Here is a 14,088-nt window from a genome sequence, read left to right as displayed (position 1 = left end):
GCAGGTGCCCTCCCCTCGATGAGTCTTTGGACTCCCTGGAGGTGTCATGTAATAATAATAATAATAATAACAATAATAAAAATCATAGGACATTTTTCAACAGTTAATTAAAGAAAAACAATCTAAATTCTGTTACTTTGTGAAAACCAGCAGTTTAAAGCATTCAGGATGTTATGGTTTCTTGAAGAATATTACACAGGAGTACTTTCCTGTAACCAACATTTTCAGAGATAGTCATTGTGCTTGTACTTTATCAAATACCTCATTTTAATTTCAGTATACTTTAAAAAAATTCAGTTTTTCTTACAGAATAAATCTCATTTGCTTCCTTTCAACTTTCACCAATTTCATGTGTTGAATTCTTAAATAACTTATTATTTAAGAATAATAAGTTATTCTTAAATTAATTTATTATAAATATAACACACCATCACTTACAGAGCCATAATTATACAAATTACTATACCAAGAAATTTCAAAACTATAAAATTTTAGCTAATGTTGAAAAATAAAATAAAATCTGAAATTGTAATCAGATAATGGTACTATGGAATCATAGATTTGCAGATATAGCCATTAATTCCAAAAGAAATTATCAGAGAAAAACAGAAATTTATTCGCCGTATTATTTAAAAAGTAATATACATTCAATTTAAGTTGAGCCTTAAAATAATTATATTTATATACATATAGGTATATTTATATATTATATTTTTTCCCCTTCTTCGACAGTAGTCTATAGTACATATACTTCCTTCATTACAAATTAATAAAGTTTGCTGGGTGTTTCTAGATCAGTAATGTCAATAATTTGGGGGTATATAATCACATGAATATATACCACAGATATGATTAAAATAGAAAAGAAAGCTGATCAAATGTAAACAGAAAAAACATCCTGCAAATTTTTACTGAACTTAAATGACTGATGTTTGAAAAAATAATTTTCAATAAAATATATATATAAAAAATACATTTTATTAAATATGTTAATTTCAAAGAAGCCAAACTAAAACAAGCTAATAATTCTTGTGCCATCAATTTGATCTCAAATTGTTCAATTTTGCCCATTATAACATTCATAAATAAATTATGGTTACTATATCCATACAACTGTAGTGTGACTTTCAAAAATGAACATTAATTACTATTTACAAAATAATATCAAAGAGTTTATCTAAATTGCAAAACATCATGAACAAACACACATTTTCAAATCATTAAAGCAAAATAAAACAAGTAGTAGCACGGAAAAAAGTAAAGAAGATGAACAGTGGGAGGCAGGAGGGGGGATTGAAAAGAAAAATAATTTGTTGCTTCTAATTATTAATTAAAATGCATGGTATATTAAATAAGAAAAAAAAAGACTATTGTAAGAAGAATAAAAAGAAAAAACAATAATCTGAAGAAATCTGCACACATAAAACATTTTTTTAATAAGAACTGTTTTGAAAAAGCATCATTAAGACTTTTCTTATTCAATTAAACTAATATTTTCTGGGGAAAAAAAAAACTAACATATATAGAAAATTTTATTTTTGAAAAGAAAAAAAAAAAAGGTTAAATTTTATGTCCCTTAAGTTCACATGCATTTTAAGCAGTTAATTTTCTACATTTGATCTTCATTTCATAAGAGCAAGCAAATGAGAGAGAGAGAATAAAAAGACAGAAGGATGCAATTTAAGTGTTCTTCAGAATTTTTACTTTGCTTAAAAAAAAGGAACTTTTTTTTTCTGTAGTTTCCCCCAAATGAGTAAAACAAGTTGCTTTTTCGAAAATTTAAATGGCATTTAATGGCAATAGCTTGTATAGGTTCAGATTTTAGAAAAATACAGATCGAATAAATATTTATAAGAACGTGTCTGAAAGTTAAAAAAAAGTTACCGTCTAAAAAAAAAGGAAAATGCTGGTTATAGTAAACAATGAAACAATCTTCATTCATTATTTCAAATAATTATATATTTCACTCATATAAAAATATTTATAAATACAGAAATCAAATGTTTTGTGTAAATTTAACAGCCGGTGATTTTAAGGATATGCAGTTTGTTCAACCTCAGCTAACCATACTTGATAAATAACAGAACACTGAAGAATCATAATTGATATGCAGATCAGGATAGAAAAAGAAACATATACACAAAGTAGGATATGTCATTTGATTCAATTACATAACACGACACAAAATCCAGACTCAGCAAAAAAATATATAAAACTACTTATCCGAAATTTAAATAAATGAGTGTACTTCAGCATTTAAAATGACATCTCATTTTACTGCTTTTCTTAAAAACAGCTTTATATTTGAACATTAGAATTAATGTGCATAATAGTTTCACATTAAAAAAAAAAAAACTTTTTTTTTTGCTTTTAAAAGATTATTTTAAATATCAAGGTCAGGGATATCAACTTCATTCTGAAACTTGGTGCAAGTTTTCTTGGGCTAAAAACTGCAAACTTGACAGAAATCGAGTCCTTGCTCCGTTTAACCATGTTACAAAACCTAAGTACAGAACTATTTACATATATGCATTTATAAACAAATTTGAAACTAGGTTTCTCTGAAAATATCTACAGCTATACATAACGGCAGTGTCGTAGCAAATCACCAACCATTTATCGCCCTTTGGTTATAATATTAAAATAACCGACCAGCAGCAAATAATAATTCAAGTAATTTTTAGATGACTCCTATGTGATCAATAGAATTTTCTATATTTTGAAGGAGGAATGTCAATATTTATAGATTCATTCCCAAATATTAACCTTAACCTTTTAATTCCTTGTTTCACGGGGGAGCTCTTTGGTGATCCATCAGAAGAAAGTTCAGAAGGTGGAAAAAGATTTCTAGCACCAATACCACTGGGAGTTATTTCATTGACTACAGAATGTTCTTGAAGTTTCAAATTATTTTTTCTACTACTACGAGATTTTCGGTGGCAAGATTTCTTTTTATGTTTCCTTTTTTTCTTTTTCTTCCTTTTTTTATGTTTCCTACTGGAAACATAGATATCTTCCTGATGAACTGGAAGAATTTCATAGAATTGTTTTTCAGTTCTACGAGAATTAATATAAAGGCCATGTTTATATTTTTGTAAAGACACATTCTCTTCAGATGGATGGTTTCGCCTTACTCTGATAATTAGCTTCAGACATCCATGAGGTGAAGAACTGTTAATTTCAGACCTTCTATGCCTTCCACTTTCATATTTTGTCTTACACTTTTTTTTGGTCCACGGCTTAACTTCTGTGGACGGAATAGATTCATACAAATCCTGTGAAATATAGGTTTTATCATGATTATTAACATCTTGCTTACCAATCTCTAATTTTGATGTTAATGCTGCAAATGAATTCTTTAAAGAGTTGGTAAATTCTCTTGAACCTGATGGATGTGCTTGTTCTGAAGGCTTAAGTGCTAAATCCTGTTTCCTATGTAGATTTCCATTAACACAAGTACTTAAGGCATTTAAGGTTTTTGCTTGAAGTCTTGTAGTTCTCTTATTTTCAAGAGAATCACTAGTTATCACAGACTGATCTAGGATTTCATTTTTCATGCAACTACGAACAAGAATATGCTGTTTACTTTTTTCATGTAAAGGTAAGTTCTCATCCTTATGTTCAAGAGGTGGAGGGTCTCTATATCTATTCCTGTGATGCCTTTCTTTTGCATATTGTTTTCGTATGTCTTCTACTTTGCTAATATCACAGTGGAAATTTGGTATACTAATCTTTACTAATGCTGTTCTATTACTACTACTTTCTATTTGTTTACAGGATATAAATGGACTTTCAACATCATGTCTTACATTTTCATGTATATATTTCTTTTCATCTTTAAGCATCGTATACTCAGAAGAATCTTTAACATAATAAGTAGCACAATTATATCCACTATCCAATACAGTATATGTGTTTTGAGAATCCAAATCAATTAACTCTCTGTTTGAAGCCAAATTACTATCTTTAAATTCTGCAGGTTCAGCAAGGTTTTCATTTTGATATTCTATATTTTCTATGTTATCAGTATTCTCAGCATCACTTTTATTTTCCCATTTAGCTAATTCACCAATACCTCTATATTGCAGATATTGGTTACTTTTAAATTTGAGATAATCTCTATTTTCTATATATTTAGGTAGTTCTCTGGCATCTGAACAGTTAGGAAATTCTCTGATGTTTTCAATTTTAATGACTTCTTTGACAACATTACAATCAAAATGTTTTTCACCATTCTGGATGTTGGCATCTGTGCTATACTCTCCACTGATATCGCTGCTATTTCCATATTTCATACTTCCTCTAAAATGTGTGAATTCTGAATTTTCATTAATATTGCTGAATATTTCTCTCATATCTTTCAAATCTTTCACTTTTAGAGAATCCTCACATTCATTTTTCTCCCAGCAAGTTTCATATTTATCATGTATTCTTTCTACATCTACCTCTTGATTTATATGTTCAACATCAATTGCTTTAAACAATTCAGTAACTTCTCTGGTATTTATATCTTGAACATCATCTTCTATAACTAAACATCTAGAATCTTCTTTGATATCTTCAATCTCAGCATACTCTTTGATATTTTCAATCTCGGCATCCTCTTTGATATCTTCAATCTCAGAATCCTCTTTGATATCTTCAATCTCAGAATCCTCTTTGATATCTTCAATCTCAGAATCCTCTTTGATATCTTCAATCTCAGAATCCTCTTTGATATCTTCAATCTCAGAAACCTCTTTGATATCGTGCTTAGTATCCTGTATTTCTCCATGCTTAACCTCTTTTTTGATATCTTTATGTCTAACATCATCTTGATTATCTTCACAATTAACACACAACTTGTTATTTTTATGTTCAGAATCCTCTTGAACATCCCTGAACTTAGTATCCTCTTCAAAACAGACATCTTCATCCTCTAATTTACTGTTGCAGTCATCAAATCCTTCAATATTTTCTAGCTGAAAATCTTTTGTATATTTGCATTCAGTAACATCCTGACTATCACAACTGAAATCCGCACTGAAATTTTTGAACATAAAACTTTCGTTGTCAGTTTTATTTTGTGCAACATTCATATCTTTCATGTCCATATCATTCTCTCTCCTAATATCACTGTTAGATCTTTCTATGTGATAATTATATTCAATATAATTAATAGTTTTACAATCAGCATCCTTTTCAGAATTCTTTGATTCAACATCCAATTCAGCATTTTTTGATTCAACATCTGATGTAGCAATTTTAGAATCAACATCTGATGTGAAATTTTCAGAATCAACATCTGCTGTGGCATTTTCAGAATCAACATCTGCTGTGGCATTTTCAGAATCAACATCTGATGTATAATTTTTAGATTTGATATCTGATGTAGAATTTTTAGATTTAACTATTTCTGAGATATCATTAGAATGATCAGCTGAAATAATAACCTCTGAAATTATAAATGAATTATTTTTAGCATCAGAATCCATTGTAATATTTTCATCTCCAAAAGATTCTTGATCACATTCATGTCCACTGTTTTCATTAAGAATTATGCATCCATCATCTGAAACAGAATCCTTTGTTTGGAGATTTTTATCAGGATCTTGATCGGCTTTTTTGATCAAATTCTTATTATCACCATCTGATTTAATCTCTTCAAAATCAGCATGCTCTTCAGAAATTTCTTCTGCTACACAAGATGGCAAATTATGAACCCTAAGCCCATTTTTTAAATGGGATGCCTTACGAGTTCCAATATTACTTTCTTCCAGAACAGGCTTTGAATCGCATTTGCTTTTTACTCTTCCCGATGAACTTGTCACCTGCTGCTTTTTGGAGGTGCGGACTCTTCCATTCTCATCACTCATTTTTTTGCCTGAAACAAGATAAAGAACACGGTTAGAGTATGGAATATAACAAACTATAAAGGATTTTGAAAATTCTATATGGGGTATAAAATCTTTCATATTTTGTTAGTTTTTTTTTTCAATTTATTTGTACTTTCTGAACATAAATCCGGCCTGGTTGGCCGAGTGGTTAGCATATCCACTCTCCAGCCAAAAGGCTGCAGGTTTGAATCCCACTGTGGGCATGGATGCTTGTGATTGTCTGTGAAAATACAAGTGGTGGTGGACAGTAGATGGCATTGGTGTAGATGATGGGGTTGGCTGTAGATTGTGGACTGAATGGTGGAGATGGAAAGCTGTAGAGTAGGTGCCCTCCCTCAATGAGTCTTTAGACTCCTTGGAGGTGTCGTGTCATATAATAATAATAATACAACTGAAATGAAAACTCATCTATCATGAAAAGTTAACAAACAATTGTGACTAACTTGGAGGATGTGATATGTAAATGCCAGTCATGCATGTAATTACTTTTTATCAAAAATAATCATATATATTAAACAAAAGAATTGTAAAAAAAGCTAATAGTGCAATATATTATTGAGAAAAAAATAAGTTCATCCCATCCCATCATCCTTTTTGTAATTAGGTTCAAAGGCCTGTCACAGCTAAGCAACTTGGCTTCTTATAAACTTGCTCATTGATTATGATAGTGCAATTATTCCATCTGTAGATCTGCCATGTTTATGGGATAATAAACCCAACACCTTCATATGATACCAGTTAAATCAACTTGACAGTTCAAAAGTATTGAAAAAGGTGCTAATGAATCCTAGATGAGAAAGTTATTTCCAACCAAAGGACACCACTGATACTGATTCAGTTATGAAGGCTAATAACATTATCATTAAGAGAAGCACTTCACATGTTGCATAAAATATTTGACAGGATGAGATAATTTCCATTCTCTGGCTATCAAATAAAAGAAAACCCCATCAGGGAGCTCATAGGAAGGAGTCATGTATCAAAAGATATCTCATTCATATAACTTTTCTGACTAAATATTTAGGGGAACTGATATATTTGTGTGTGAGAGGGAACTGTTAAAAGAGTTGTGTACTTGAAGTTTGTGTTTTTTTATTTATTTTAGTTTATTTATAAATTATTCAAAGGGAGACCAAAGTTTGCTAATTAGAAGAATAATTAAGATGGTAACTGCTTTGTCTGATACACACTTCGGTTTCAGTCATTTCATTAAATGTTATAGTCTTTGTATTATGTGGATAAGTTGTGGATCTTCAAATCGAATGACAGGAGAGTGTATGTAAAATGTGTTTTGAATGAGGAATTGATGATGAGTTGTGATGCATAAATGGCTGCAAGTGAAAATAGCAAAAATACAAATGTGGTAAGTGAGAATGCTAAGAGCAAATGCTTGTAGATAAGTGCTTGTCTTTGTGTTGATGATGGGAAGTGGATGGAGTGTTGATGTGAAGAAGCAGCATGCATGCAAATGTAATGCAGCATGAAAGTTGCAAAAAAACATGTGAGTAAATTGGTTGCAAAAGAAGTAATTGAAAGTAAAATGAATGACATCATAATAATATCAATCCTCTTTATAAGGTTTTGATACAGCACATCTGAATTATTGTAAATCCAGGTCACTTGGTGATGAGAAAGTGATAGAGAGGATGGAGAGGCAATTGACTAGAGGGTGATTTATGGAATACTTCCTTGGTTGACAGACAGACAGAAAAGAGAGGGATATGATGGAAAAAAATTAAGTTGTTAAAAAGGGTTTTATAGGACTGATAAAGAGGAAATTTTTCATCACTTGGCTAGAGACAGGAAGAACAAAGGCTTCAGAACTAGATTTTTTTCACTCAGAGAGTAGCAAATGAATGGAATGAGTTTCCAGAGTCTGATGTCTATGTATTATGTTGGTGAATGCATTCAAGGAGAGATACTATGGCATTAGTCTGGGCCACCCAAGATGAGTCTTCAAACTCCATGGAGATTCCCATGTAATAATAATAAGTGACTCAATGTTAAAGAGGAAAAAAATGAATATGGAATGATAACGGAGAATCACATAGTAGAGCTATGGTGTTGATAAGAAAACGGAAGTGACAGAAAGGGAAATGGCAGAGAGAGAGAGAGAGAGAAAAGAGGAGTGATAACAGAACTGATATGAAAGATGTGAAAATTAGCAAGGATTTTAGAAGTGAATTGGTGAGGTTGAGGAATGAATTCAGGTAGAAAAATGCGAGATAGAGGATTTGGAGGAGAGGAATAAAGGCGCAAGAAGGAAGGTATTAGTGAAAGAGACTTGAAGCTGAATGATAGTAGTTCAAAAGTCAGAAAGTGGAATAGTGTTCTATGGGGACTCTATAATGAAACAATTTTAAGACAGAGCAGGTGTTGAAGGGGGGGGGGGAGCATGCACATGAATGAGAAGAAGAAACAATAAGAGGAGTAACTGAGGCAGTGGAAGAGGAGAGGAGAGAAAGTACAGAACTGAGTGTGCTGGTTGGAATGAATAATTTACAAAGAATGTGAATGGGGAAGCAAGGATTTGAAAGTGTTGTTAGAGACAGTGAGGCAAAAGAGTAAGAGGAAGAGTCGTGAACATGTTACTAAAGCACAACAGCAGAAAGCTGAGGAAAACAGCAATGATTATAAATGTAATAAGAGCTAGGATGTGTGAAAAGACAGGCCTTGAGTATGTGGATGTTTGGGATAAGGCTGAAGGTAGGACACAGTTAGCTGGAGACATTGTTGATATCTGAGAGAGAGTAGCAGAGTGCAAAGTTAAGTAGCCCACTGCTGAGAGAAAGGTCTGTGCATGTTCAGGCAGTAAACAATAATCAGACAGTGGGGATGTGGTGACCATGATAGGTAAGAGACAAGTGGACGATTTGAAAGATAGGGCTTCAGGGATAGCTTGCTTGAAAGTCAGATGTTTTGTGGAATGATAGGGTGAGGAATTCTGGAAAGGCAAGGGAGTACCAGGAACAAGATGCTATTATGCTTATACACCAATACAAGGAAAAGAGGAATAAATGGGTACAGTTAGTCAGCAAATCATTGATGCACATGAGATGGACAGAGCATTATACATTGACAGGATCAAAACATGATGGATACAGCATTTTGCAGGAAGACAAAACATAAAAGAGGGGATGGGGTTTTTACTGATGAGCTCAAAAGAGTTGCATCCATTCCAGGTGGCACCTAAAGGCAGAAGTGAAAAATGACTTTGAGGCTATTTAGTGTGAGGTTGAGGCAAGCCAGAATTTTAGATTTCAGTGGGTTGTTCTACATGCCAGAGTGTGTGGAGAGAGATGATTCTGAAATGTTCAGAACAGATGAGGTTGGTGAGTGATAATAACGGATGACTAAGTATAGAAGCATTGACTGGAAGCAGGAAAGAATGTGTATAAATGTAAATTAGAGAATGAATACCTTGAGTTGCCTAGGGATAATTATCTTGCATAACATGCAGGATACAAGTGTTGTTGTATTCAATAATAATGTCTCATAGGGTGTTAATAGATGTCACCATGTTGTAAGACTGATCAATTAATCATATAGTTTTGACATGGGAAGTAGCAAGTAACTAGGCAGGTGTAAGCTTCACTGAACAAAAGAGATACATGGAAGTACATAGCAGACTGGTGACATGTCATGGGATGATAAGCTGATGGGAAAGAAATCTCTAATGTCTGGGACTTCATTTACTGATAGGCAATGTCAGATTGTATTCCTAGGGTTAGAAGAATAAACAGAGAGATGAAATGGATGAATCATGAAATTCAGAAGTATGAACACAGAAGGCATTAGGAAGAGATATAAAAAACAGGGTACACCTGAGTGGCATGAGAAGTATAAGACAGAAAAAAAAGTGATAAGTAGCTGAAGAAGGAAAAATTGACATATGAGAGGGACTGTCTGAGGCAGCAAAACAAAATCCTAGAGAATTCTACAGTTCTATAGTTATGTGGCTAGTGGAAGAAGAATGAATTCAGAAGACTGACTTTAGTTGATGGAGAGGCACACAGATTACATTCACTGAAATTATAGTGGAAATGTTAAATGAGTGCTCTGTCAGTGTATTTCAAGTTGGAGAAGTAGAGTAATGTTGAATAACAGTGAGAAACAGAAATACCAGCAATTCAGCAAAATGAAGTGTTTGAAATTTTAAGTGCATTTGATGTTAATAAGGCTGTAAGACAGGATGGGTTATGGCCACATATATAAGAAAAGTGCAAGGGAGCTTGCAATACCCTTGATTTAGTTGTTCAGTCTGCAACAGGATTGATCTCAAATAAATTGGAGCTGGATAAACTATTGCCACTGCATAAGGGAGAATCCAAGTCAGTGGCATTAAACCACAGGCCAGTTTGTGTGGTGTAATAGTAAGAGAGGTTGGCAAAGAGAGAATACAAACTTGAGCTGACAATAACACCAAACTACTACTAAACTGAGCAGAATTGGGTTGGATAGTTAGATGGTAGCCTAGTTACTGGGAGGGTTGGTCAATAGATGCCAGCAAGTTGCATAATACAGATGCAATGTCTCAAAAAAAAAAAAAAAAGGAAAGGAAAGGTGACTAACAGGGAGTTTGTTGCTGATGATGATAATGCTAAAGCAGAAATGGCAATTTCAGAAAGCTCTGATGATGTTAAAAGAGGATTTGAAAAGATGAAACATGAACTTTAACAAAAAAGACTGATAACTTGAGGATTACCCAGAGGAAAATGGAAAGATCATTATTCAACATTACCATTCTAGATAGAAAGCACAATACTTAAGTCAGAGCTCAGACTAAGATGAGAGACATAACAGCTATTAAAAGATCCAAATGGTAATCGGCAGGTCATGTTGCAAGAAGTAACATCCAAAAATGGACACAGCTGATATCTGAATGTATCCTAGAGATGGAAAGAGAGCTACAGGAAGATCAAAGAGATGGTGGGAGGATGAGAGTGAAGAGATGGTTGGAACTCACTGGCAAAGAAAAGTGCAAGATAGGAATGAATGGAGGAATCTGGGGGGAAGCCTTCATCCAGCAGTGGATAGAAAATTGCTGAAGAAGAAAGGTTACCCAGAAAATCCACCATAACGAGAACACTGATAAATAGAGAAAGAAGTAATAGTTTCACCATATGAGGCACTAATTAGGCACATTTAGATTTTTGTGTACAGATTTGGTTACCTGAATATTTGTGTGATAAAGAAAATGTCAGAGAGAGAGAGAAAGTTCAGAGAACAGTTACTAAGACTATTTCAAAACTCTGAAATGTTGGAGGACTGATTAAGGGGATACTCTGAAAAGTTTCACAAATAAGAGAAGAAAATGTAATATGATTGGGACATAAAAGGTAGTGGAAAAACCTATCAGATAAATATAAGAGAGAAATTGCATAGGGATTTTTACATGGCAAGTAGCAAATGAGCAGAATGCTCTACAAGAGTATAATAAATTTAGTTTAAACTTCCAAGCTCTACAATGGTGGGTGGCAAATGCTTCAATTCCAAATGTTTGCAAGGCAAGATATAATGTGTGTCTGCGAGAGTTTAGTCTCCCATGATAAGTCTTCTGACTCCACTCTAGTATGGCTTTTCAGCAGCATCAGTTGCGGCAACACATGTGCCATTGTGTTTAGGAATCAGTTCTCTTTCTGTAGCATATGCTGTTTACAGCGAACCTATTTACTACAACAATTACTGAAAAGTCCCATAACATCAATGCCATTCATAAGAATATCTCCTCTAAGAAAACCTAATCCTTTGATTCCTAAAGAGTTCAACTGTATATTATTATTATGCTCAGGAATTTTCAGCAAGTAATTTTTCATATATACAGCTAACTGGAAGTTATGTGCAAAAGTTATTGGTTACTGAGTGTCATAAAGCAAGCCAGAGTGTTTGACTGCCTTGAATAAATAGTTAATTGTTCAATTAGCAAAACACACTGGAACCTGAAACTATACAATATTAGCCACTAATTTCTTTCTGGTTGAGGTTAATGGTAGCACTAGAAGCAATAAAAACAAAAAATGCAGCTCTGTAAGAACGAAGATAAGTTTAATGGTTCTTTAACATTACATAAATGGTTGAACTGACAGCAACGAGGTAGCAATGTGGACTGTAAAAGCATTGTGACATGGCCTTTAATTAGCTCAAAATGGAGCTAATTAAAATAAATATATTTTTATTTTATTTTTTTTTGTTTTGTTTTCAGTTCCTTTCTTTATTCTGTAAAACGGTTTCCAGTCATTTAATCCTTCATAGTTTTAGTCATTTATTTACGGTTTATCATTCTAGGTTTTAATTCATACTTTATTCATTCCTTTACATTGGTTGTTTGTGTTCATTTTTAATTTTAACACTCAAATGTTGTTGAATGACAACAGAAGAATGAATTACATCTTACCCTGAGTATAATCCTAAGATAGGTTTTTACTAATAAGATTTATTTTTAGCACACATATGCCTATTTAATAAGTCTTACAACAGCAGGTTCCAAGAGTGTAAAGAAGGTAAAATTGTTCCACTGTAAAGGAGGAGATAAGGATGCGACTAGAAATTATAGATCAATCTGTATATTAACTAGAATACAGAAATGGGTTGATAACAGGAGTATTCTCTGTGGTTGTCAGCATGGGTTTGTTAAAGGGAGATCACAGTTTACTAACTTATTTATGTACTATAACAAGGTGATAAATATCTTGGACAAAGGAGATGCACATACAGTGGTATACTTAGATTTTGCAAAAGCTTCTGATAAACTGCCACGTGACAAGCTGTTAAATAACTTGAAAAAGGTGGGACTGGATAACAGACTTCCGAGTTGGATAGGTGACTGGCTGTCAGATAGGTATCAGAAAGTTGTTATATAGAGGTGCAGTATCTGGAAAGAGGAAAGTGACTAGTAGTGTGCTGCAGGAGTCAGTTTTGGAAAGATTGTTGTTCAATTTGTATATTAATGATATTGGGATGGATTTAACTAGTGATATACAACTGTTTGCAGATAATGCAGATGTTATGGCCTTACAGGAGGACTTGAATAGTTGAATAATTGCACAAATGGCTAAGTGGAACTATCAGTTCAATGTTGCAAAGTGTAAGGTTTTGAAATTTGGTAAGCAACAATGGGATGCAAAGTATACACTTGGTGGTGACACTTTAAAGGGGGTAGAGGGAGAGATATGAGAGACCATGGACTACATTTCAAAAGTTGTGAAGATGTGACATTGGATAATGGCAATGATGCGGAGAACCCTGATGTGCAGAAATAAAGAGGTTATGATACAATTATGTATGGCCTTGATCAGGCCTCATATGGATTATTGTGCACAGATTTGGTTACCATGTTTTCATTTGATGCGTTTTCACAGTGATGAGGATATGTTGGAAAGGATGCAGATAAGATTTACAAAGGTAATCAATGGTCTATGGAATGTGATGTACACCTTCTGTCCAAAAAGAAACTGAACTTTTGATAGAAAATAAAACATAGGCCAATTATAATTATTCAAATAATTTATTTCAATCAATATACTCTTCCTCAGCTTCGATACAGCGTTTGGCATGGTCAATTAATTTGTTAAATGAGTTTTTTTATATTGGTTTTTGGGATACTGTTGAGGGTCGTGGTTACTGCAGCTTGAACGTTTTCAATGGTGTTGTATAGCTTTCCTTTCATCGGCAAATGAAGTCAGGGGAAGAGAAAGAAGTCACTGGGTGCTAAATCAGGTGAATATAGTGAGTGATCCAACACACAAACTTGGTTTTTGCTCAAAAACTGTCTCACAATGCTTGAACGATGAGATGGTGCATTATCGTGCAAAAGTGAGCAGCTGCCTGCATCGCGATAATTCTTGCCGTATGCATTCTCGCTATTGATCGCTTCAAAACTTTGAGATAAAACTCACCATTGACCATTTGGCTAGGCGGAACAAATTCTTTGTGAATTTGTTCCGCCTTGGAATTCTGACCTTGGAATCATAGAACAAATCAGCATTGTCGTTACTTTTGACTTCTCCAAGCAATTTTTTTTTTTTTTTCGGATGCCCCTCTTCTGGTGGTCTCCACTCAGCATTCTGGAGCTTTGTTTCAGACTCATACTCAAAACATCACATTTCATCACCAGTAACGATCATTTCAAGGAAGTGTGATTCCTTACAAGTGGTTTTAATGAGGTCCTTGCAGTGTTCAATTCGATACATTTTTGGTCGCCAGTCAACTTGTG

At 33.5% G+C, this 14,088-nt stretch overlaps 1 protein-coding gene across 2 annotated transcripts in view; it reads right to left on the bottom strand.

Annotated features, from left to right (window-relative positions):
• Positions 1–688: 688 nt before the first annotated feature.
• Positions 689–14,088, bottom strand: part of LOC150105951 (uncharacterized) — a 138,633-nt gene continuing 125,233 nt past the window's right edge. For both annotated transcript variants that reach the window (XM_090394440.1, XM_090394441.1), the window contains one exon: positions 689–5,863. In XM_090394440.1, coding sequence (XP_090250566.1) covers positions 2,700–5,863 — 3,164 coding nt within the window. In that variant the 3' untranslated portion in view covers positions 689–2,699. The remainder of the gene's footprint in view (positions 5,864–14,088) is intronic.

The sequence above is a fragment of the Typopeltis vanoorti genome, chromosome 6 (assembly GCF_054136105.1).
Source record: "Typopeltis vanoorti isolate ZY-2024b chromosome 6, IOZ_Tvanoo_1.0, whole genome shotgun sequence".
NCBI classification, from domain to species: Eukaryota; Metazoa; Arthropoda; class Arachnida; order Uropygi; family Thelyphonidae; genus Typopeltis; species Typopeltis vanoorti.
Note: the sequence above shows the minus strand (reverse complement) of the source record. Positions and strands in the feature narration are given on the sequence as shown.